Source organism: Diabrotica virgifera, chromosome 7 (assembly GCF_917563875.1).
Source record: "Diabrotica virgifera virgifera chromosome 7, PGI_DIABVI_V3a".
Taxonomy (NCBI): Eukaryota; Metazoa; Arthropoda; class Insecta; order Coleoptera; family Chrysomelidae; genus Diabrotica; species Diabrotica virgifera.
The window spans coordinates 253,015,086-253,041,864 of NC_065449.1; the positions used below are offsets into that span (position 1 = coordinate 253,015,086).

At 33.7% G+C, this 26,779-nt stretch overlaps 1 protein-coding gene and 1 long non-coding RNA gene across 5 annotated transcripts; one reads left to right on the forward strand and one right to left on the reverse strand.

The window, feature by feature from the left end:
• Window positions 1–10,362: 10,362 nt before the first annotated feature.
• On the reverse strand, window positions 10,363–25,970 carry LOC126888441 (uncharacterized). Of its 4 annotated transcripts, none has more exons than XM_050656701.1 (3): window positions 25,110–25,622; window positions 14,620–14,664; window positions 10,363–11,243 (listed from the first exon to the last, which is right to left on the reverse strand). In XM_050656701.1, exons 1-3 carry the CDS (start codon window positions 25,495–25,497, stop codon window positions 10,414–10,416), a joined length of 1,263 nt encoding a protein of 420 aa, XP_050512658.1. In that variant the 5' UTR covers window positions 25,498–25,622; the 3' UTR covers window positions 10,363–10,413. The 4 variants fall into 4 exon arrangements, with proteins under 4 accessions (XP_050512658.1, XP_050512654.1, XP_050512655.1 ...); XM_050656697.1 differs by having other exon boundaries at window positions 14,620–14,826; window positions 25,272–25,596; XM_050656698.1 differs by lacking the exon at window positions 14,620–14,664 and having other exon boundaries at window positions 25,065–25,617.
• Window positions 14,223–25,145, forward strand: LOC126888442 (uncharacterized). Its single transcript, XR_007699551.1, has 2 exons — window positions 14,223–14,664; window positions 25,110–25,145. It is a non-coding gene; the product is annotated as an uncharacterized LOC126888442 (long non-coding RNA).
• Window positions 25,971–26,779: the final 809 nt, after the last annotated feature.

The window sequence follows — 26,779 nt, forward strand, 5'->3', positions numbered from 1 at the left end:
TACATATAGGTATATATTGCAATGATAAAATTTTTAGTACTTATTTATAGAACAATCATATCAAATCGGATAAAATATTTAAACTTTTTGTGTAATAATGATAAACATGAAATAATCACGAGGAATCTATCTATCTATTTACAAAGAATGGGTTTTTATTAAAAAAAAATACCTTTAATTTTTGTTTTAATATAATCTTTTTGTATCTTTCAAATATCTGGGAATTAATCTATCAGCCGACAACAATATCGAAGAAGAGGTAAAAGACCAAATAATTAAAGCCAGTAGAACGGCCGGATGCCTAAACGACACAATTTGGAAAACAAACACCTAAGACTGGAAACAAAGGCTCGAATATATAAGTCAGTTATTAGGCCAGTTATGACTTACACGGCCGAAACAAGACCAGATACAAGCAAAACACTAAGACATCTGGAAACCAACGAAATGAAGATCTTAAGAAGGATTGCTGGAAAATGACGACAGGATAGGGTAAGAAGTGAGGAAATCAGACGCATATGTGGGGTAGACAATATAAATACCTGGGTAAGGAACAGAAAAGAAGAGTGGAATGAGCACATAAGTAGGATGTCTGAATCAAGGATAGTAAGAATAGCCAGGGACAAGTCACCGTTAGGCAGGAGAAGTACCTATAGGACGCCCAAGGAAAAGATGGAATGACAACTTAGGGGCAGAATGAAAGGCACCGTTGAAGAAAAACAGGCAGTACTGCCTATATAAAAGAAGAAGAAGAAGAAGAACATAATCTTTTTGTATGTTAAAGCATAGTCTTAAATGGTTTCTTCAATTTTTTTCTGCTTTTTCACTTGTTCTCTCCAGTCCTTTGTTCCCATTTCTTGTCTCTTTTCATTGGTCAGTCCGGACTGGCTTCCTCTCTAAACCACTCTTTTTTTCTTCCCTTGTTCTCCTACTTACAGAACTTTTATGACATTTCTTTGTTTTGGCGTTCATAATACATATCCCAACCATCTAATCCAATGTGCCCTGATTTTCTGTATTATTTTGGATCTCAGATACTTCTCCATTAGTTATTGGTTTGTTCTTCTTTTCTTTCCGCCAAAATTATCGTAGCCATGTCGTTACCATTCTCCTTTTTTGTTTACTACTTATTAGTTTTTTGACCCCCTTGTGCAGCTTCCTCTTTTTCATTTTATGCTGCTCCTTCTCTTCATCGGTAAAACCAGCGGCCAAACCATCTCCTTAGGTATTTCAACCACTCGTTCGTTCTTTCTATTGATCTTTTGCCCTGCACTTTACCTTCCAATATAATTTGAAGTAATTCATACCTTTCACCTCTCAAAACATAACCCAAATATTGTATTTTCCTTTCTTTGATTATTCTTAATAATTCTTTTTCTTTACTCATGCGCTGAAGTATCTCATTGTTAGTAATCCCATTCTCTGCCGTCTAAGGTTAACTTCTTGGATCCTATTGTTGCCATTTTCCTTTACCTCTTTCGCCAATTTGCTTATTTGTTTCTGTATTTCGTTTTCTTTCACCGTTAGGTCACTGTTTATGTAAATGCGGCCACTGTGGTTTTTAACTTGCTCCTGTTTTTCAACATCTCCTTTTTTTCAATCATTGTTTCCGTCTCTATAATGCAAGGATTCTACCTAATCTTTGTGGCATTCCTTAATTTCGTTTCGTTCGTCGTGTGTGTTCATTTTTAATCCTGATATTATTAGGTTTTTCTTTTAACAGAATTTCTCTAAGTATTCCATTCTTTCCCCTATCGCTTTACTTCTCTTTTCAAGTTCTGATTCTCTTGCTTCATTTCCATTAGGTAATTTCTTATTGTTTCCTCACTTGCTTTATTTCGTTCATCATTTGTTCATTTTCCCTCATAGATTCTTTATCATTCTAATCATAACTGCATTTGTATTTTTGTCTTCATTTTCTCAATTTTCTGTGGTGTTTTCTCCTCTTCTTCCAAAGCTGGACCCTTGTTCTCCTGTCTCCCGTTTACTTTCTTCGTCGGTTTCTATCTATTGGCAGGTTTCTATCTCAATAACACTATATGGCGAAACTGACATATTAATATAGCATTACGCTATAATATTTCTGCTAATTATATTATCTTATTTCTTTTATTATTTTTTCTCAAAAACCAAACAACGTTAGTCATTCGAAATGCACATTCAAATATAAAACATGGTTTTAACCTGTCACCATCTGTTTTCTCATCCACATAAAGTGTGTCAACAACTCACTATGCATTCGAGTGTTTTTTGTTGTAACTGTGAAAGCATACACCAGACCTAATAAATGATTTATTAGTCAGTCATCTGGTCAAAAGGGAAGAACGATAACAGTAATCGTTGTGGTATTTCTTTTCAGTAACAACTCGACAGGCAGCCGCTTTGGGTCGCACCAAACGCTCTCATTTTTAACAATCGACCTTTCTTCCGAGAGACCTAAACAAAACACATTTTCGTTCCAATAATAAAATTACCGTTTGTTTTATTATATTCATTTTTTAATTAAATTCCGCAACTCACCCATCGGAATATTAACACTGAGATAAAATTAATCATTTATAAAGTCAGTGTAAGACCAATAATGACATATGCATCAGAAACAAGATCCAATACAGCCACAACACAAGGACTATTGGAAACGGCAGAGATGAGAGTACTGAGAAGAAATACAGGAAATACACTGAGAGATCGAAAATGGAGTGAATACATTATAAGACAATGTAACGTACAGTGTATAAACGAATGAACTCTAAATAGAAAAAAGGAATGGAATAACCACATTGATGTGAGTTTTTATTGAATCTCACCCCAACAGTGGCGAAAAGGGTTTAATTATTACCTTTTGGCTAATTGGACATAGGTCATAGGTGAATATTTTAGGACCACACGCATATGTCCCAAAGCATAGAGTCCTTTGATATTAACAAACTAGTGACCTTTTAGGGCGAATTTAGGTTCTGAGAATTTATTTGGTCTGGTTTGATAGTTACTAATAAAAACGATATGAAGGATTGTGCAAACGAGAAATAAAATTGTTAAGAGAACAAAACATATATTAACAACAACGAGTTTAACAAATATGCGGAATTAACGATAAATTGTCTTAATAGCGAAAGAGAAAGAGTACTTAACCTAATTATTGCCGAAAGCGTAACGTATCTTCACGGCGAAAAGAGGAACACACGCGAACAGAAATGTCCACCGCTGAGAACTAAAAGGGACTGCTCCAATTCTTTTCAAAACCACTGACTGCATCAATATCTTAATTTACACTTTTCTGTCTGAAAAAGGGCGACACACATGTTTTTCTTAGTTAGCAAAGCAAGGATAGATGACGCTTCGAATAGCAACCACATGTGCGTTAACTTTTATGCCTACATCCCTACATAACATAAACTTTTGAGAGAACTAAAATATAGTTTCAACCCACATATACACTCACCGGCAGAGAAAACGGGCACCCCAAAAAATGGGTCATTTTTAATGTCTTGTATTTCCTAAACCTGATGTCCGATTTAAGTAATTTTTTTAATATGTTATAGCCTTATTCTTTATCAATATCGCTGTAATAATATTGTTGCTAGACACGTACATTGTCATTGTATACAGGGTGTACGAATCAAACTGTGTTTTTTCTCAAATTTTGGAACACCCTGTGGAATGTTCTAGCTTTTATAAAATACTGAAACTATAACCAAACTATAGCCTCAGGTTTTCTTAACATTTTATTTTTGATTCATTCGCTTATGTTGGATAATAAAAAAGTTAAGCACTTTAACAACTACCCCTGTTTTTCGTTAATACAGGGTGTTTTTAAATAAGTACGGCAAACTTTAAGGGGTAATTCTGCATGATAAAATAATGACAGTTTGTTTTATAAACGTATGCCCGCAAATGCTTCGTTTCCGAGATAGGGGGTGTTGAAATTGTTCTTACAAACTGACGATTTATTTATTTCTCTAAAACGGTTTGTGATATGCAAATGAAATTTGGTAGATTTTAAGAGGTGGTTATTGCGCATTTTTTGGCATACAATTAAGAATTTTATATTCACCATTGGCGTGCATATGGGTATAAATATTTTAGATATATCCCGTATGCACGCCAATGATGAATATAAAATTCTCAATTGTATGCCAAAAAATGCGTAATAACCAGCTCTTAAAATCTACCAAATTTTATTTGCATATCACAAACCGTTTTAGAGCAATAAATAAATCGTCAGTTTGTAAGAACAATTTCAACACCTCCTATCTCAGAAACGAAGTATTTGCGGGCATAAGTTTATAAAGCAAACTGTCAATATTTTATCATGCAGAATTACCCCTTAAAGCTTGCCGTACTTATTGAAAAACACCCTGTATTGACGAAAAACAGGGGTAGTTGTTAAAGTGCCTAACTTTTTTATTATCTAACATAAGCGAATGAATAAAAAAACAGAATGTTAAGAAAATCTGTGGCTATAGTTGGGTTTTAATTTTAGTATTTTATAAAAGCTAGAACATTCCACAGGGTGTTCCAAAGTTTGAGAAAAAAACACAGTTTGATTCGTACACCCTGTATACAATGACAATGTACCTGTCTAGCAACAATATTATTACAGCGATATTGATAAAGAATAAGGCTATAACATATTAAAAAAATTACTTAAATGGGACATCAGGTTTAGGAAATACAAGACATTAAAAATGACCCATTTTTTGGGGTGCCCGTTTTCTCTGCCGGTGAGTGTAGATTGTCCCAAAAATTTAAGAGCGATATTTTTACATAAATGCGAATTAATTTAACTGTTATTTTCACAACACACATAAGCAAAATGGGCCACGCCAATATGACCACGCAATAGATAGAGTAACAACCTTCGATCAGGCCCGACCAGAGGGGGGGGCAGGGGGGGCAAAATCCCCGGGGCCCGGGGCCCAAGGGGGCCCGGGCCCGGCCGTTAGCAAATTTAAAAAAATCCCTTTTATTAAAATATTTTACAACAGATTGAATTTGCTTGCGGTTTTAATTATGAAATTATTATAAGGAATATTATGCATTTGGAAAAGGCAATATGCAAGAAATTATTTCTTTGCATCGAAGCATCTAGATCAGGTTAAGCAATCTCAAGAATCGAATAAGAGAATGCAAGTGCATTATTTGTCTTGGAGAACTCAAAACGAGTTCATAGCAAGTTGTGCTGATTATGTAAGGAAAGTTATTGTGGACGAACTCAAGCGATCTAAATACTATTCTATTATGGTTGACGCTACACCAGACTCAAGCCATGTAGAACAGACCTCTTTTGTATTTAGATACATTATTTTCAAAGAAGACGTAAAAGAATATGAATTTTCGTTCAACTGGGTTTCGGGGGGGGGGGGGGGCCCGACCGGGTCTCATCCCCGGGGCCCGGCCTGGCTCTGGGCGGGCCTGCCTTCGATAGAGGTATCTATCTACCAATGAACAAGCAGAATTGCTTATAAAGAGGAAGAAGAAGAAGGTTTCTATCTCGCTTCCTGTTTTGTTTTTCTGTGCATTCACTTTATTTTAAGTATAGTCGGTTCGCTAAACTCAGACGCAACTGGCTAGATATTTTAGTCGATAATTTTTTTGTTTTTTGCCAATTTTGCAAAAGTTGGCAAAATTACTAACTATTTAGTGATTATTAACTATTTAGTAATTATTTTTTGCCAATTTTACTAAAATTGGCAAAATTACCGACTAAAACATCTAGAAAGTTGCGTCTGAGTTCAGCGAACAGACTATAGCTACCTATTTCTTTATTTCCTTGATTTGTATTATTAATTATTATTATTTTTTAATTACTTATAAAGTCCTCACTGTATATTTGAAAAGATTTTCAAAGTAAGGCCCTAACTATATGCTTTAATTTTTAACTTTTTTTTTCGTATCTCTAAGATAAATGTATTTGGAATAAATGTAAATTTTGGAAGTATATCAATAATAAACGTAAAAGTTATAATCTGCCATCTAATATGTTCTACAGCAGCGATACTCAATCTTTTTCTTTCCTGGGCCACATAGTAGATATTGCCACAGCTTGCGGGCCGCAATCAAGATGAAGTAGTATACAGGGTGTTTCATTGGGAAACGGAAATAGAAATAGAAAATAGAGGCGGTTCTAGACATAATAAATTTATTGCTCCACCGACTTTATAACCGACTTTTCTCGAGCCCATTTCTTTCTGGACCCATAACTTTAAAACCACCTTGTATATTTTTTTGATATTTGGTACACATGTCACATTTAGAACCGAAACCACCCAACTACTAATCACAAGAAAAATCTAGACCCGGATTAAACAAAATTATAAATCCATTGTGACCTTGAAACAACATCCTGTATATTGAAATTTTCAAAACCCATTTGCACATTTGAAAAGAACTTTAATGGAGCTTCCATTTTTTGCGCAGACAATTCAATGACTTTAATTTTGAAATTATGTCGAAGTTTTTAAGTACTCGAACCTTCAAAACAAAAATCTCGATATAATTTCAAAATTAATTTCATTAAATTATCCGCGCAAAAAATTAAAGCGAGCAATTAAACTTAGTTTTTTGTGCTCTTTTCAAATGTGCAGACGAATTTTGAAAATTTTAATATACAGGGTGTTGTTTGAAGGTCACAATTTTTAAAAATTTTTTTTTGTTAATCCGGACCTGAATTTTTCTTGTGATTACTAAATGGGTCGTTGCAATGTAGTAAATAAGTATTAATTATTTTTAAAATAAGTATTTGTTCATTAACTTTAATAATTTATTATTAAAAGTTAATAATACCCTGCTTTTTAATCAGAGTTCTTAAAAATTTCAACATGTATGTAATTTAAAATTAAAGTCACTAAATTGTCTGCCTCACGCCCAAACACGCCTCAAACATATCGGCACATCATCAAATAATTTGAAAAACACGTGAAATTTGACAAATAATTTGATCACAGGGCCCTTTAGTTAGCCTTCGGGCCGCATAAAAAACGCTAGAGGGCCGCATGCGGCCCGCGGGCCGCAGGTTGAGTATTACTGTTCTACAGTGATAGTACAGGTGATAATGCTCAAGAAGTGGTTAATTTATTTAGTAAGTTTTTCTCAACTACATATTCTAATTCTAAAGTTAATCATATCCCAATTTTTAACTATCAGCAGAGTGTAAATGTGAATAAAAAAATATGAAAAAAAAATTTTTAAGAAACGCTTTTCTTTAGTTACGAGTGACTAAAATTAAAAATATTATAAAAAAAGTCAACCAAAAAGCAATAAATAAAAAAAATTGAAAAAATCTAACACATTCGTCAAAGCAAAGCGTGGCGCGTCTTCATCGAATAAATGGTTTTCGCCCCACGCTTTTCTTTAACGAATATGTTAGATTTTTTCAATTTTTTTTATTTATTGCTTTTTAGTTGACTTTTTTTATAATATTTTTAATTTTAGTCACTCGTAACTAAAGAAAAGCGTTTCTTAAAATTTTTTTTTTCATATTTTTTTATTTTTTACTTTTTAGTCTTACACTTTTTAAACATTAAAATATATCGTCATCTTTATTAAAATACATTAAATACATTTATTAATTTTATTAAAATACATTTATTAAAATACATTTATTAAAATACATGTATGTATAAAACATATGATGTACTAACATGAAAAGTAGTCGGAATCGGCAAAAAATTTGAAACTTTATTGTTTATTAATGAACCATAACGTAAACAATTAACGTAAAAAGTAAAATTATGTATAATTCATATCATTAGCTACAATCCGTAAAAGTTTCAAGTTTTTACATTGTAAAAAACAAGAGAATTTAAGCATTTTCCATTAAAATCGTTTTTTCTTTATTTAAACAATTAATAAACATGAAAACATTTTTTTTATTGACTATTCGTGTATTGTTTCCACGAATGCATATGTCTACAAATTTTCATTCATTTTAACGTCTAAAGATTTGACGCAAACTATTGAACTAAATAAAAGCGTTTAATAATTATAGTATTGAGCCCTCAGACATAATTGATAGTGTTTTAAAGATGCCTTGGAAATTATCGCTTGGACCAGATTGTTTGCCAGGTTATGTTCTCAAGCATTGCATTTTTACTCTCGTAAAACCTAACTGCTACTTATTTAATTCCTTATTGAGTACTGGCATCTTTCCTGATTTTTGGAAAACTAGTTATTTAACACCAATTTTGAAGTCTGGTAATAAAAATGATATTGAAAATTATCGAGCGGTTTGTAACCAATCTGTATTACCCAAACATTTTGAGTGCCTTGTAAATAACTTTTTGACATGGAATTGTAAAGATATAATTGATGTTAGACAACATGGCTTTTCTAAAGGTAAGTCTACATGCACGAACTTAATATTGTATACTAATTTCATTGCTAATTCAGTTGACCAGAAGGGTCAGGTTGACGCTATCTACACAGACTTCTCTAAAGCCTTCGATAGAGTTAACCATGATCTGCTTATTGCTAAATTAAAAGGCTATGGATTTGGAGGTAAAATAATTGACTGGATAGGTAGTTATATATCTGGTAGATGTCAGTAAGTTAAGTATGGAAATTGTTTATCTCAACGAGTATCTGTAACTTCAGGAGTTCCTCAAGGGTCTCATATTGGGCCTCTCTTATTTAATATATTTGTTAATGATATATCCTCAGTGATTAAAAGTAGTAAATTTCTAATGTTTGCTGATGACCTTAAAATATTTCGAATAGTAAATAACCTAGTTGACGCCTCTTTGTTACAGAATGATATTAAAAGCTTAGCTAGTTGGTGTGAGGTAAACATGCTATACTTAAATATAAAAAAAATGTTTTAAAATTACTTTTGGAAGATGCTATTAAAGCTTTAAAAATGTTGGGATTTATTCTAAGAAACTGTAATCAGTTTTCAGTACAAACTTTAAAAATGTTATACTTTAGTTTAGTTCGATCAGTTTTGGAGTATGGTTCTCTCATTTGGTCTCCTTCATCTAATAGTGACATCTACAGTATCGAGAGAGTTCAGAATAAATTCTTGAAGGTATGTGCTTAAAAGATTGGTTTTATTAGACAGCAATACACATATGATGATATACTGTCAATACTAAATATCTCACCACTACATCATAGAAGGTGTCAAGCGGATTTATGTTTCCTTTTTAAGATTATAAATGGATATGTTCAAGATCTAGAGTTACTACGTTTAATAAGTCTTAATGTTAATACTAGAAGAACTCGTAACACTGAGATTAGCAACATTCCATTCCATACTACAAATTATGGTCAAAATGAACCCATTACAAGAATTTTACGAACTGCCAATGAGCACAGTAATAGTTTAGAGTTATTTGGAATATCTATAGCAACATTTAAGAAATCAGTTGAGAGATTTTGAGCATTATTTAATAACTTAAGCTACTACTTTTATTGAATTTTGTTTAATTTTAATTTTGGTTTGTTTTTTTAACGCAACCTATTGAACCTATGCTTTGTAAAGGTTGACGTCGTGTTTTTGTAAAAATGGTATATCCGTAAAATAAATAAATAAATAAGTAAATAAATAAATAAATAAATAAATGTGTAATTGGACTTCCTCTAGCTAATGCCACACCCTGTTATACCTACCTTCTTCTTCTTAAGGTGCCTTATCCCTGTCCCTAAGGACATTGGCCATTACATTTGCCCATTTAATCTTATTTGCAGCCGCCCTGAATAGCCATAGCTATTCTATGGAGGTCATTTTCGTCCATTGTTGCAGATTTTTAAGCAAACAGTTGCGTCTTCTTCCTGGTCCCCTTATGCTATTGATTTTGCCTTCGATTATAAGTTGGAGCAGTTCTTACTTTTGATTTTTTAAGATGTGACCAAAATATTGTGTTGTCCGTTCTTTTTCTATAAGCATAAGCTCTCTTTGCTTGTTCATCCTTTGCAAGATTTTCGATTTGTCGTATATGGCTCATTTAGGATAGTCTGAGCATTTTACGGTAACACCAGAGTTCTTGTTTTGTGTTGCTTCTGTCATTGTCCAGGCTTCAACACCATAGAGAAAGGTGGAGAAAATATAGCACTTGAGTATTCTAGTTCTCAATAAGATACCCAGCTGGCGGTTGCATAGAACTTTTTGCATTTTGTAAAACACTGTACGTGCTTTTTCCATACGTGTTGTTATCTTTAGTGAGTGGTCCCAAGTTTCATCAAGATTGCTTCCAAGGTACGTTATTCTTTGTTCTCTGTTAGTTATTCTTTGTATACATATACTGTTTTTTGAAACTTTGTTGTTTGAGCTATATCAACGAATTTATTACTTACTTTATAACTTTCTTATGATTTGCCTAGTTCTATATTAAAGAACTATTTTTATATAAAGAAATAAAACAATTTTGGTATAGTACAAAAAAATTTACTGGAAAAAAATATAAAATAACTATGTTACGGATACCATTCTTTTTCAATCAACAGTTTGAATAAAAATACCAACTTTCTCCTAGCGATTGGATGTATATCATCCATTGTTAAATTTTTGACCTCTTCAAAGTTAGCCTTTTGTCCTTTTTTACCAAATATTACTAATATGTTCATTAAAATTATGTGGAAAAACTCAGAAGGAGCTGTTTGCTTCAGATTATTTATAAACAAGGCATATTTAAAAGGAGCTATGTCACAGTTCAAAGCTTCTAAAGTTTTAATGAAATGTTTATGGTACATCATCAGAAGATCATCAAAATGTTCTTCTAATACCTCTATCTCTACACTACTCATAAGAAAGAAAATTAGATCAGCGGTGATCTCTTGTACAGAGTACACTTGAAAGTCCAGGAATTTATTTTTTATTATCTCTCCATCTTCATTCTTCAGCTGCATGGTGTTATTTAACCATAAATCTTTATGTACAAACCCAGAAAATGCAGACTTGTTAGGTTTAGGCCTAAAGGAATCCCCAGTTTTAAAACCTTCCTCTTCAATACTCATCAAACCATCCAATTTATTTACGTGCTGGCTGCAAAAACTGTCTTGTGTGAGAATTTGTTTCAGTACTGTTCTTGGTATCTGTGGTGGACCATGATCACCATCAGGACCTTTAGCTGTGGGGTTATCCACCCATTTCGGCATAAAAGATTTGTCGACAAATGTCTTTTTAAACAATTCCGGGTCTTTCTGTTTGATTGCTAAAGGAATTGCGTGGAAGACAGCTAGGTCAGTCAGCAGTAATTTGGCACCGTCTAAGTCGAATCCTTTGTGCCTGTCTGCGTTGGAATATCCTGCAAATTAAGAAATATATACTAGAACTAGGATACTTCGACGCGTGCCGTCCCGGATTGCTACGAACGAAATGGCTAAGAAACAAACTAAGTCAATCTACTAATACATAAACCGACAATAAATATCGTTCTACATACCACCAGATTGATAACAGTGGGAAACCTCTCTCATTACATCCTTGTCGCTATGACACCCCAGCCATTTCGTTCGTTGCAATCCGGGATGGCACGCGTCGAAGTATCCTAGTTCAATCGAGAGAGGAAGGCAATAATGAAGAAGAAGATGATAATGATGAAGAAAATAAATTTTAAAGATAAATTACGATAAATTTTGTATAATGAACTTTTTTAACCAGAAATATATTATAATAATAAAAATTTATGTTTATTTATACTAAAAATACCACCCTTTTGGATCACTATAGTTACATCGAAGAAAATAGATTACCCCAAAAACCCCCGAGTAACGAGTTTAAACTAATTATATTACCATTATACTCCAGAGGGAGACGTTTATTACACCCGATGCAGGCACCAGGTAGTTTGCACACTCTCGCCGACCTCATATTCATTTTCAGCGACCCCAAAAACCCCCCGAGTTACAAGTTTGGGCCAATTATTTAACAAATTACCATAGTACTCCAGAGGAAGACGTTTATTACACCCGCTGCAGGCAGCAGGTAGTTTGCACACTCTCGCCGACCTCATATTCGTTTTCAGCGACCCCAAAAACCCCCGAGTAAGAAAATTCAGTCAATTTTTCCCACTATTTACCGAAATGCATTTTTGAAATGCATTTTTCTTATGCACAAATGCAATTTGAGATTTCTTATTCATTACAATAGTTCACAAAATTTCCTGACATTCTCACGAATCCAACGCACCAAACTGCATTAAAATCCGTCTTACTGCGCCAAAAATCGACAGTAAGGCCTTTTTTTGTGCTTCAATGCCTCGACTAGTAGCAAACCCATCAGAAGAATGCAGCAGGCTTTGGTTGCCAATGCTAAAAGAAGAAGTTAACAACAAAAACATACCAACAATAGCAGAGTAAAGGAAGTCGAAGATTAAATCTTCGACAATCTCATACATAACACATGCAATACACGAACACACATCTATGTACAAAAATAAAAAAAAAGAATGTGTGTGTACTTTGTACGCACGTAAGAAGATATTCTTCTATTATATAATAGTTAATTTAAACGAAGTAAATATACTTAAAAGGTTATTTGTATTTTATTTAAAAATCAAACTAACTTTCCTATCTACCACTTTCAAAATTTTTTTATTAAAACAACCAAAAATAAAAAAATATGAATCGCCCAGGAATTGAACCCCCAACCTTCCAATCTCAGTGCTAACGCATTTCCCACTACTCCAGCGAGGCCCTAGAAATAGACATGTAAGTTTCGGATATAATTACACAACACGGCGACATATAGTGTAAAAATGTTATGCTTACATAATATTTTATTATTTTACTACAGGGAAACACAAATCCAAAAACACAAGAATTATAATAAATAATACATTTCCTAAAACCACTAATATATTCTTTTAATGACTTATTTGCACGGTTACAGATACATACATACCTATCTTGAAAGATTAGCAATGAACTACATACTGTCAGTGTGCGCAGGCGCGCGGATCATGTACAATTTTACCCTCAATCGATTCGCCGCTAAAGAAGAATATCTTCAAAAAAATAATTAACACAATCACAGCTATGTACCTACAGATTACACAAACAAATTAACACAAAATTACTTAAGAGGAAAGGCGCAAAATGTCGCCTGTCAAAATTTTCAATGTGTTTTAAATGTATTCATTTTTTTCGAATCCTGAGAAAATTAATAGATATTTTTGAAAAATTTTAACGCAGAATGAAAGATTACATTATTACTGTGGGCTGAAAACTTCTATAATGTTTATTTTAATAAGTCACAGGGGTGAAAATAAAAGAGAAAATTTAGTTTGATTTTAATTGCAAATATTTCATTCAAAAGAAACTTTTTATTTATTCTAAGGGACTTTCGGCCCTCGATAATAACGTAGTCTTTCATTCTGCGTTTAAATTTTTCAAAAATACTTATTCGTTTTCTCAGGATTCGAAAAAATTAATTTAAAACACATTGAAAATTTTGACAGGCGACATTTTGCGCCTTTCCCCTTAACATGACAAAATAACATAATAAATAAAATAATCCCATTCCAGGGAATTGCGGCGCAAAGGAATTGCAAAAATTGCAAATTGCTCAAAAATTGCAAGGGAATTGCAAAAAAGGCGCAAATTGGAATACTTTGGTCATATAATGCGTCACCCAGAAAAATATGACATACTTCACCTTGTCATGCAAGGTAAAATAATGGGAAAAGAAGTGTGGGCCTCCGTACAACTTCTTGGCTTAAAAACCTACGCCAATGGTTTGGGAAAACTAGCACTGAACTATTTCGTGCGGCTGTAAATAAGACAATGATTGTTAATATGCTGCGCAACATGAGAGCCAACGATCGACAAGCGGTCTCGGCACCTTAAGAAGAAGAAGAAGGGATGGAAAGAGAACTTGGATGGAACAAGTACATAACAAATCTTTTCTTTACAGATGATCAAGTGATTATGATAAACGATGAGGAAGACATGTATTATTCGAAAGTTAACCGAAGAATACGAAAATTGGAGACTCCCCATAAACATTAACAGAATCGGTTGTAGAATCAAATTTTGACGTATTTACCTACGGATCTGAATGTTGGCAAATGACAATCAAAAAGACGAAAAAACTGGAAGTTAAAGAAATGGATTTTCTAAGAAGACCGTGTTGGATATCCAGACTGGATCACACCCCAAATGAAGAAATGAGAAGAAAAACAGAAAGGATTTACAATACGGATACAACATGCTCAACTAGTACTCAACTTATAGTGAGAGGAAAGATCGAGGGAAAGAGAGTACTAGGAAGGAAAAGACTATCATGGATAAGAGACATCCGACAATGGATAGGGCTATATTTTGAACAGCTAATAAGAACAGCGCTGAAGAATAGTTTGCAATTGTAGTAGCCAACCTCAATTAAAGAGAGGGTACTTTAAGAAGAAGATACAATAGAATCCAAACAACTTTTATGGTACGGGCGTTTAATGGGACTGAAAGATGATCGCTGGTCAAAACAGGAATTAAACAATGTTCCATGGAGTTGAAGGAAAGGAAGACCAGCATTAGAATGGAGAGAAGGAATCAGAGGAATAATGAGAGATAGAGCCAGAAATAAGGAGGAATGGGCCGACCGAAAAAGGTGGAGATCGAAGTGCGGGATGCGGCAGAGGCCTTAGATGCGGGTTACTTATTGATATAAAAAATGATGATCAATACCTGCAGCTTGAAGATTTTCCAAAATCATGACTGCATCTCCGTCAGGTTCTTCTTTACCATCAAGATCGTATCTGGCAGCAATCAATTTTGGAAAAAATTCCACCTCCTTCAATCCATGTTCCTTTAAAAACTTCTGCATTGTCGGTATTATTTCCTTATAGAAGGCAATTTCTGGTTTAAACATTCGATAGATATCATCAGCAATACCTTTTGGCAACTTTTCTTCAATGACGGGACATTTAGCGACAAAATATTCGGTGTTTGTAGTCTTGGTGTCCTTATTTCTAGTCGTTATTTGCAATCTGAGCATGTCACTAAGGTAATTCTCACCTGGTTGAGTGAGGTTTGTTATTGTCTTGTCTACTATCTCAACATTTTCTCCAAGTGCTGGTTTCAATAAATTATTTAGGTTTTTTATTCTCTCGCCTTCCATTTTTCGTAGAAAATACACCAAAACACAATATCAAATAAACTTTAAGACTGAATTAGAAATGTTTTTATAATAATTATTATCACCATCACCCTATCTATTACAATGTTATCTAACATCTGAAGTATATGTACTTAATAAACAATTTTACCTCGAAATAGAATATGGGAATCATTTAAAATTTTTGTGTAATCTATTTGGTCACGGAATGATTACGAGAAATTTAAAATGAATGAATAATAATTATTGTAAAACATACGAGAGCAACGATGATTGGCAACGTTGGCAGTAATGCTAGGGATACGGGATACTGTTTCAGTTTCAGTTGGTTTCAGTAAACCGGAAATTATTGGGGAGCAAAGGATGCTAAATTTGCAGTCACTCGAGCGTTATGAGGAATGGGGACCTATTGGGTTGTGATTATTAGGTCCTAAAACCAAAAAAAGTTAAGTAAAATTTTCCATTTTAGTGGGGACTTTCCATTTTTTAATGTAATTTTCCATTTCCAACAATCGTTTTTTCCGATTATAGCGCCATCTATCCATAATTCGAAAAAATGTCTCGAATAAAAGCTGCTTATTTTTATGTAAAGAACCCAAATCTGCAATAAAAATTTGGGGTCCCATTTAAGATTTTAAAGTAACCCCCGTCCCACCTCTGTGGGGGGTCGTGTTTGGTACCATTCGATGGATTTTTCAAAAACATCTTGAAAGTGTATTTTGCAGTTTTTTGATTTGATGTTCATTTTGCGAAATATCGCGGGGTTTGTATTTAAAATTTTAAATTTACCCCCACCCCTCTCCGAGGGAGGTCATGTTTAGTATGTTAGTCCAGAAAGCCACTGCGCATCCGCTAGGAAAAATATTCTAATTCGGATTTTTTGCACAATCTTACTCAAAAATGACTCCTTTTAACAAATTTGCATGTTGCCAGGACCAAAAGGTGGTCAAAAATTTTTTAAACGTTTTTTTTTGTTTTTATCCTAAAATTATTTTTTTTACATGGAAAAAAGTTTTTTTAGGTTTTTTGGATCATTCCAAACAGAAAAGATCTTTAGTGACTTTTCTCTAAAAGTGATAGTTTTTGACATATAAGCGATTAAAAATTGAAAAATTGCGAAATCGGCCATTTTTAACCCTCAAAAACTATGTGAAAAACTGAAAATTTGAATGTTGCCAAGGTAGGTAGATATTCTTTAAACATCGATTGATGAAATCCCGAAGAGTTATTTGCAATACAATATTCAAAACTCCTTTGTTTTTTAATTGCTAATCAAGTGTGCGCGACACTATTTTCCACCGACAGTATGGTGCAAATGAAAGGAATACATTCGTTATTTCGTAAACTGGCGACTTTAAGAAAAAATCCCGAAACTGGTCGATTTTTATTTTTAAGTTGTGATATTGTGGCATTTATGGTATACTAGTGACGTCATCCATCTGGACGTGATGACGTAATCGATGATTTTTTTAAATGAGAATAGGGGTCGTGTGCTAGTTCATTTGAAAGCTTCTTCAATTCTCTATTCAGTAATATAAACATTTACATAAATATTTATACAGGGTGTCCAAAAAACTTTTATTAAATTAAATTATTTGACAAAAAAAGAAGTAGAAGCACACCCTGTATGAATAATTATGTAAATGTTTACATTACTGACTAGATAATTGAAGAACCTTTCAAATGAGCTACCACACGACCCCTATTCTCATTTAAAAAAATCATCGATTACGTCATCACGCCCAGACGGATGACGTCACTAGTATACCATATATGCCACAATATCATAACTTAAAAATAAAAATCGACCTGTTTCGGGATTTTTCCTTAAAGTCGCCAGTTTACGAAATAACGAATTTATTCCTTTCATTTGCACCATACTGTCGGTGGAAAATAGTGTCGCGCAAGCTTGATTAGCAATTAAAAAGCAAAGTAGTTTTGAATATTGTATTGCAAAAACTCTTCGGGATTGCATCAATCGATGTTTAAAGAATATCTACTGACCTTCGCAACATTCAAATTTTCAGTTTTTCACATAGTTTTTGAGGGTTAAAAATGGCCGATTTCGCAATTTTTCAATTTTTAATCGCTTATATGTCAAAAACTATCATTTTTAGAGAAAAGTCACTAAAGACCTTTTCTGTTTGGAATGATCCAAAAAACCTAAAAAACTTTTTTCCATGCAAAAATAATAATTTTAGGAAAAAAACAAAAAAAAAACGTTTAAAAAATTTTTGACCACCTTTTGGTCCTGGCAACATGCAAATTTGTTAAAAGGAGTCCTTTTTGAGTAAGATTGTGCAAAAAATCCGAATTAGAATATTTTTCCTAGCGGATGCGCAGTGGCTTTCTGGACTATGTACCATTCGATAGATTTTTGAAAAATATTGAAGAGTATTTTTTAGTTTTTCAATCTGACATTCATTTCGCGAAATATTCGCTTTTTTGTGAAACTTTTTGACTCACCCATTTTCTTACGTCCCGCTCAAATCGTCAGATTTTTGAAATATACACTCTTTTGCATGTACTTAAGTAACTTGCCTTATCTTAATCTGCCAATTTCGAATATTTTTATGAATAGATCTTTTTTCGGGCTCCCCTAACTTCCCTATGTTAAGAGCCACTATATGGTAAAGGTACATCTGCAGGGTACCAGGTTTCTCCCCATATGATAAAATCTGACACGCTCGAGTAACTGCAAAAATCCCCGCTTGGGCTCCTCCACCATAACGAGAAAAATACCAACTGACTCTACGGAGTCAGTTGAAAGAGATCTTGAAATTCTTGACCTACTTCTTGTAGGTGTAGAAACTTGGAAGTTACCTAAAGTAAATATATTATTAATAAAAATTAATGTCAGGTATTAATAAGATTAAATTGATAAGATTAATGAGACAACTACCACAACACACCACTATAATAGGAAATCTATTAAGAGTAGGCGATAGTGATGATAAAACAGAAATATACAACAGAAGTCTGCGCCTTCCACCTTTGCGCAAAGGAAGCCAAGCGAAAAGTCTAAATTGCGTGAAATAGTAATACTGGAACACACAGACCTAATTATATATCTTGGAGTGACTTTGGACCGGTCTCTCACCTACGGACAACATTGCATCAAAACGAGAGGGAAAGTAACAACGATATAGGAACATCATAGGTACTTAGGAAGCTAATGGAAACAGTGCCGGATTAATGGATGTTTTTTCGCAGATCCTTACTGGTCTAATATTATTAATGTTGCTATTAGGATTGGAAACTTTACCTTTCCTACCTTTCTAAATAAAGCAATTTTGGTATAGTACAAAAAAATTTACTGAAAAAATATAAAATAATTATGTTACGGATACCATTCTTTTTCAATCAACAGTTTGAATAAAAATACAAACTTTCTCCTAGCGATTGGATGTATATCATCCATTGTTAAATTTTTGATCGCTTCGAAGTCAGCCTTTTGTCCTTTTTTACCAAATATTACTAACATGTTCATTAAAATTATGTGGAAAAACTCAGAAGGAGCTGTTTGCTTCAGATTATTTAAAAACTCGGCATATTTGAAAGGAGCTACGTCACAGTTCAAAGCTTCTAAAGTTTTAATGAAATGTTTATGGTACATCATTAGAAGATCATCAAAATGTTCTTCTAATACCTCTATATCTACACTACTCATAAGAAAGAAAATTAGATCAGCGGTGATCTCTTGTACAGAGTACATTTGAAAGTCCAGAAATTTATTTTTTATTATCTTTCCATCTTCATTCTTCAGCTGCATGGTGTTATTTAACCATATGTCTTTATGTACAAACCCAGAAAATGCAGACTTGTTAGGTTTAGGCCTAAACAAATCTCCAGTTTTAAAACCTTCCTCTTCAATACACATCAAACCATCCAATTTATTTACGTGCTGGCTGCAAAAACTGTCTTGTGTGAGAATTTGTTTCAGTACTGTTCTTGGTATCTGTGGTGGACCATGGTCACCATCAGGACCTTTAGCTGTGGGGTTATCCACCCATTTCGGCATAAAAGCTTTGTCGACAAATGTCTTTTTAAACAATTCCGGGTCTTTCTGTTTGATTGCTAAAGGAATTGCGTGGAAGACAGCTAGGTCAGTCAGCAGTAATTTGGCACCGTCTAGGTCGAATCCTTTGTGCCTGTCTGCGTTGGAATATCCTGCAAATTAAAAAATATATTACAAATGTAATCTAGTTGTGTATTCTAGTTCAATCAGAGAGTGAAGCAAGAGTCTATATCGGTTTCGGGGCTTTTTTGCCCTTCATCAGTAGACACATATCCTCTTCTCTCTGATTGCTACGAACGAAATGGCTAAGAAACAAACTAAGTTCCCAATCTACTAATACATAACCCGACAATAAATATCGTTCTACATACCACCAGATTGATAACAGTGGGAAACATCTCTGATTACAACCATGTCGTTCCCCCTCACCCCTCGAACTAAGGGGTAAACGACTAAACAAATAAATATTTCTGAACAATTTTAAGGCAGAATGAAAGTTTACATTATTACTGAGGGCTGAAAGTCCCTGAAAGCTGCTATAATGTTTATTTTAATAAGTTACAGGGGTGAAAATAAAAGTGAAAATTTAGTGTGATTTTTAATTGCAAATATTTCATTCAAAAGAAACTTTTTATTTCTTCTAAGGGACTTTCGGCCCTCGATAAGGCCATCGGTACATAATTCGCAAATATTTTACGGTTATCCCTACTTTTTCTGTGTTTACACGGCAAATTACGTGTAGTAAAATTTACACTGGTATGGATATGTAAACATTACTAGAATGTCATTCTACTTGACAATGTCATCATTAACTTTAAAGAGATGGCTTTTGAATGTTCTTGGATAACTCTTATTTATATAATTGCAAATTATTCATTCAGTTAATAAATGTGATATTTTTTTACTAACTATGTATTCAGTGATTGTAATAATTTATATGTACAACAAAAACTAATACTCAATGGAGAAAAGAGGAAAAGTGTTAAAGTGATTTTTTAATATTATATTGTTACTATGGAACGCTTACAATTTTGAACATCTTTAACAAAAAATACTTGGATCACAGAATATATCCTGATGTATTCTCTGCTTGGATCTTCCATAAACAATGAACAATAAATAACTTTTTATTAAGTTCACGTCTTAAATCAATTATTTATTAAATACATTATCAACATTATTTAATCAACAACTCAAAATATTCCCGATGCCATGTCAAATATTTAAAACGGTCACTGTCTTGTCATCATATTTTATTTGACTCAGTGCGTTGCATGACAAAGATAGCGAATGTTCGATTTGGAAAATATCACCACGGACATGGTGTCCATTTTTTCGAATCCTGAAAAAACTAATAAATGTTTTAAAAAAATTTAAACGCCGGATGAAAGTTTAACTTATTATCAAGGGCCGAAAGTTCCTTAGAATAAATAAAAGTTTCTTTTAAATGAGATATTTGAAATTAAAAACACACTACATTTTCTCTTAGTTTTTCACCCCTGTAATTTATTAAAATAAACATTATAGAAGTTTCCAGGGACTTTCGGCCATCGGTAAGAACGTAATCTTTCATTCTGCGTGTAAATTTTTCAAAAATACTAAGGGTATTCGTTTTCTCAGGATTCGAAAAAAATTAATTTAAAACATATTCAAAAATTTTGACAGGCGACATTTTGCGCCTTTCCCGTTAACATAACAAAATAACATAATAAATCAAATGATCCCATTCCAGGGATGGAAAAAGAACTTGAATAAGTACATAACAAATCTGTTCTTCGCAGGCGATAAAGTGATTATGATAAACGATGAGGAAGACATGTATTACTAGAAAGTTAACCGAAGAATACGAAAATTGGGGACTCCCCATAAAGATTAACAAAACGGAATATCTTAGAATCAGTTGTAGAATCAAATTTTGACGTACCTACGGATCTGAATGTTGGCAAATGACGATCAAAAAGACGAAGAAACTGGAAGATAAAGAAATGGATTTTCTAAGAAGACCGTGTTGGATATCCAGACTGGATCACACCCCAAATGAAGAAATAAGAAGAAGAACAGGGAGGATTTACAATACTGATACAACATGCTCAACTTATAGTACTCAACTTATAGTGAGAGGAAAGATCGAGGGAAAGAGTGGACTAGAAAGGAAAAGACTATCATGGCTAAGAGACATCCGACAATAGACAGGGCTAAATCTTGAACAGTTAATAAGAACAGCGCTGAAGAAGAGTTTGCAATTGAAGACCACAGGAAAATAACTTGATAAGTCACATTTTTAGTTTTGTTCAGGAGAACATTTTTAAAGTTTAAAACTCTGTGATTATGTTAAAATACATCTTACAATTAATTAGTAATAAAAAGAAAAAAATTTGATATACATATTGGTTGTTGGTTTACGTTTTAGTTTTTTTAAATTTATATTGCATATTCATGGTATTAATTGGTTTTTATTCGTCTACATGGACTTAACAAGTTTTTCCCCTGTATCTAAAGAAGGACCTACCAATTTCTTTTCCTATAAAATCATTGGCTATCTATTTTTGTCAAAAATAAAACATAAATAGAGCAAATATATTTTTACTGCAAAAAGTATCAACTGAAACATTGTCGTAAAAAACATTTTACAATACAGGGTGGGCCAAAGAAAACAGTCCACCTTGATATTTGGCAGTAGGTATTAGATTTTAAGGAAATTCCAGTCGCTCTTCAACATTCGAACGAGACAGTCATTATCGGCTCTCCGTTATCAATTGCAAAACCTTGATTTTGATAATAGGTGTTTTAAATTACAAAACCATCGTTTTAAATTAATTTATCGTTATTTAATGTGAAAGTGATTTAGAACGTAAAAATAAAACCTAATGATAGTTTAATTATTTGTACAAATCAACAAAACAGTGTTATTTGACTTATAGTCCAGGAACTAAAAACTATTTTGCGACATGAATCTACGAGACCAAGTAACCTAGGAAATTGTCGTAAAATGGAAAATCACATGCAGCACACGATCTACCAAAACGTTACAGGTGCCAACACTCCATTGATCTACAGTCAAATACCAGGGCAAATGCCATGCTTCTCTTAAGGTATGTTAGCAACAAACACAGCCTATCCTACAATCCCACTACAATTATCCCAACTTTTAAATAATTATCAACAACAATCTAACCCCATTATAGCACCTGAATCAATACAACCCAGCACGTCAAAAGATTAAGAAGTATGGGAGACAGTACAGTACAAAAAGCGTCTACGAAACAATGAAAGTCCTGACAATGGAATTAAGAAGCAAGCAGTGCTAACAGACTACTGGCTAACAAAATCAGCTGCGACAGAAAACAGATTCTCAGCTCTGGACAAAGAGCCGGAAGAAGAGGCTAACAAAGAGACTGAAGAAGAAGCTAATAGCGGAACAACTGGCAGAGAATCAAGGAGGCCTCCTCCCATATTCATTCAACATGTAACGTTTATCAAACCTCTGCAAGATTTACTAGACAAAACAGCATCCAAACAGTATACCTTAAAAAGCCTGAATAACAATTAAGTTAAAGTACAGCTAGACACAGCAGAACATTACAAAGAAACTGTTAAAGCACTAACCGAAAAAAAAAACGCAGTTCCACACTTATCAGCTAAAACAAAACCGAGGATTCCGAGTCATGGTTAGAAATCTGCACCCCTCTACTGATCAGGAAGACATAAAAAGGGTATTCACAGAGCTCGGACACTCAGTCATAAATATCTCGAACATAAGACAAAGAGGCACGAAAGAATATGCCTTCCTCTGTTTAGTATCGAACTTGAAACAAATTTAAATAATAAAGAGGTGTACCAAATAACTAAATTACTTAACACCGTAGTTAAAGTAGAACCTCCTCACCCGAAAAGAGAGATATCACAATGTCAAAGATGCCAGCACTTTGGACATACTCGTCAATACTGTCATAGAAGCCCCCGTTGTGTCAAATGCACAGGCGCTCACTCAACCAAAGAAGGTCAAAGAAAAATAAGAAATAATGAAGTCCAATGCGTAAACTGCGAAGAAAATCACCCTGCAAACTACAGGGGTTGCTCAGTTTACAAAGAATTACAAAAAAGTAAATTTCCACCATTACGCGCAAAAGCACCACAGAGGCCAACAAATGCTACAATTCAGCATCATCCATAACAAACATTCATCTATGCTCGAGTTGCAGGAGCAACAAATTCCAATACTCAACAATTTAACCCACCTCAACAACAACAAGGTTTACCACCTATGTCATTTCAACCAACAAACAACTTAGAACAGGTCGTCTCAAAACTGTTGGAGAAAATGGACAAAATGTTCGACATTTTAATGACACTGGTCACAAAGTTTAGCCTTCAACACTGAACTAAAAATTGGTACATGGAACGCCAATGGTATGACTAATCATAGTCTGGAAGTCAAAGCCTTTATTTCAGAGCATGATTTGGACGTTATGTTAATATCTGAGGCACATATGACAGACAAAAGCTACTTCAATATACCCAAATATACAAAAGATGTCTGGTCCGGAAGATATTTAAATTTTAATACCAACGCACCTGTAAGTCACAAACGAAGTGTTATATTCAGTCACCAAACTAATTTTGTGCTTACCGCTTTCAAAAAAATAAAAAAAAAGTATAGGATTGCACTGGATTCGAACTCACGACCTCTCGATCTCTGGCCGAATTAGTCGAGGCATTGAAGCACAAAAAAAGGCCTTACTGTCGATTTTTGGCGCAGCAAGACGGATTTCAATGCAGTTTGGTGCGTTGGATTCGTGAGAATGTCAGGAAATTTTGTGAACTATTGTAATGAATAAGAAATCTGAAATTGCAGTTGTGCATAAGAAAAATTCATTTCAAAAGTGCATTTTGAAATAGGCAATTATTATAAATTTGCAATTCGGTAAATAGTTGGGCAACATCCCGATTAATTATTTTAATTATTTTTAATTATTTTTAAGTCCATAATAATAGTCTAAGATGTCAATAACCATTAATAATAAACAAAAAAAAATTCCTTATGGGGGAATCGAACCAAGTACTAACATGTCCGTAACTAGATACATTACACATCCCGCTAGACTATGCAGACACTTGCTAGACAAGGGCGATATTAGGTATAAACAAAAACAAATAGGTAAGTAAAAATTGTAAAGAAAATTACTACATACTTAAATGTATTATAAAATTAATATATTCCTAAATTTTAGAAGAAACATTCGTAAATAGGTATTATTAATATCTAATAATGTTAATAAATGAAATATAAATATTTTGACGTTTCACAATTTGACAATTAACTTTTAACTGCAGTGCCTTAAAATTTTTAAAGCACCGCGGTGCACCGGTGCTTTAAAGTAGCATTTTTAACGCTCCTATGGAGTGCTATAAATTGCATTTTTAACACGTTTGTAGAAAAATATATTTAAAAACACTAATATATTCTTTCCACACCTTTTCTGGACTGATAAATACATAAATTAAAACATTTAGTAACGAACTCCATACTGCCTGTGTGCGGATGCGCGCAGATTTCTAATATTTCACCCTCAATGAAATCGCGCCTAAAGAAGTATAACTTCAAAAATGTTAAAAAGTGGACTTGTCAAGTTCTTTCCCTGTGGTCTTCAATTGTAGTAGCCAACCTCCATTGAGGAGGTTGGCACCTCAATGGAGGAAGAGGGCACTTTAAGAAGAAGATATGTACAATAGAATCCAAACAACTTTTATGGTACGGCCGTGTAATGCTACTGAAAGACGATCGCTGGCCAAAACAGGCCTTAAACAAAGTTCCATGGAGTTGAAGGAGAGGATGACCAGCATTAGAATGGAGAGAAGGAATCAGAGGAATAATGAGAGATAGATCCAGAAATGACGAGGAATGGGCCGACCGAAAAAGGTGGAGATCGAAGTGCGGGATGCGGCGGAGGCCTTAGATGCGTGTTACTTATTGATATAAAAAATGATGGTCTTTACCTGCAGCTTGAAGATTTTCCAAAATCATGACAGCATCCCCGTCAGGTTCTTCGTTACCATCAAGATCGTATCTGGCAGCAATCAATTTTGGAAAAAATTCCACCTCCTTCAATCCATGTTCACTTAAAAACTTCTGCATTGTCGGTATTATTTCCTTATAGAAGGCAATTTCTGGTTTAAACACTCGACAGATATCATCGGCAATACCTTTTGGCAACTTTTCGTCAATGACAGGACATTTAGCGACAAAATATTCGGTGTTTGTAGTCTTGGTGTCTTTGTTTCTAGTCTTTATTTGCAAGTTGAGCATATCACTCCAGTAATTCTCACCAGGGAGAGTGAGGTTTGTTATTGTCTTGTCTACTATCTCAACATTTTCTCCAAAAACTGGTCTCAATAATTTTTTTAGGTTTTTTATTCTCTCGCCTTCCATTTTTCGTAGAAAATACACCAAAACACAATATTAAATGAACTTTAACACTGAATTAGAAGTGTTTTTATAATAATTATTATCACTATCACATACTATCTACTACAATGTTAACATCTGACGTATGTACTTAATAAACAGTTGTATCTCGAAATCGCATATGGGAATTTTTTAAATTTTTGTGAAATTTGTTTAGTCACGGAATGATTACGAGAAATTTAAAAGAATGAATTGTAAAAATACGAGAGCAACGAGCGACGATGATTGGCAACGTTGGCAGTAATGCTAGGGATACGGGACACGGGATACTGTTTTTACTGTTTCAGTTTCAGTAAACCGGAAATTATTTGAGAGTTATCACATACTATATTATTTATCTATGGTTATCACGAGAAAAATACCAACTGACTCTACAGAGATTGACAGAGATCTTGAAATTCTTGACCTACTTCTTGTAGGTTTATAAACTTGGAAGTTACCTAAAGTAAATATGTGGATTCTTAATAAAAATTAATGTTAGGTATTAATAAGATTAAATTGATAAGATTAATGAGACAACGACCACAACACACCACTATAATAGGAATTCTATTAAGAGTTAGATGCGCTGTTGCCGGTTGTTAAATAAAGCGACGATAGTGATGATACAACAGAAGTCTGCGCCTTCCACCTTTGCGCAAAGGAAGCCAAACGAAAACTCGAAATTGCGTGAAATACTAGTGGAACACACAGAACAACCTATATATCTTGGAGTAACTCTGGACCTGTCTCTCACCTACGGACAAGAGGGAAATAACAACTACATATACAGGGTGTTAGTAAATAAGTATGAAAAACTTTAAGGGATAATTCTACATGAAGAAATAATGACAGTTTGCTCTATAAACGTATGTCCGCAAATGCTTTGTTTCCGAGATACAGGCTGTTGAAATTTTTATTTCAAACTGCCAATCTTTGTATTGCTTTTAAGACCGGTTGAGATATGAAAATTACATTTGGTGGGTTTCAAGAGGTCGTTATTGCGTATTTTTTGGCAAACAAATAATAATTTTATATTCATCATTGGCGCGCCTACGGGTAATGGTCTGAATTTTTTAAAGAAAAAAATGGCACGCCACTGAGATATTTCAAATTAAAAATTATTTTTGTATCCCACGTTTAATTTATGAAAAAGAACCTTTCTTGTATTTTTTTCCTATGGTGCACCGTTTTTATCCGAAAAAATAAAACATCTTCGTGCGTATTTTTCATTTCTTAATACATTATCAAGAACTCTCCAATATAA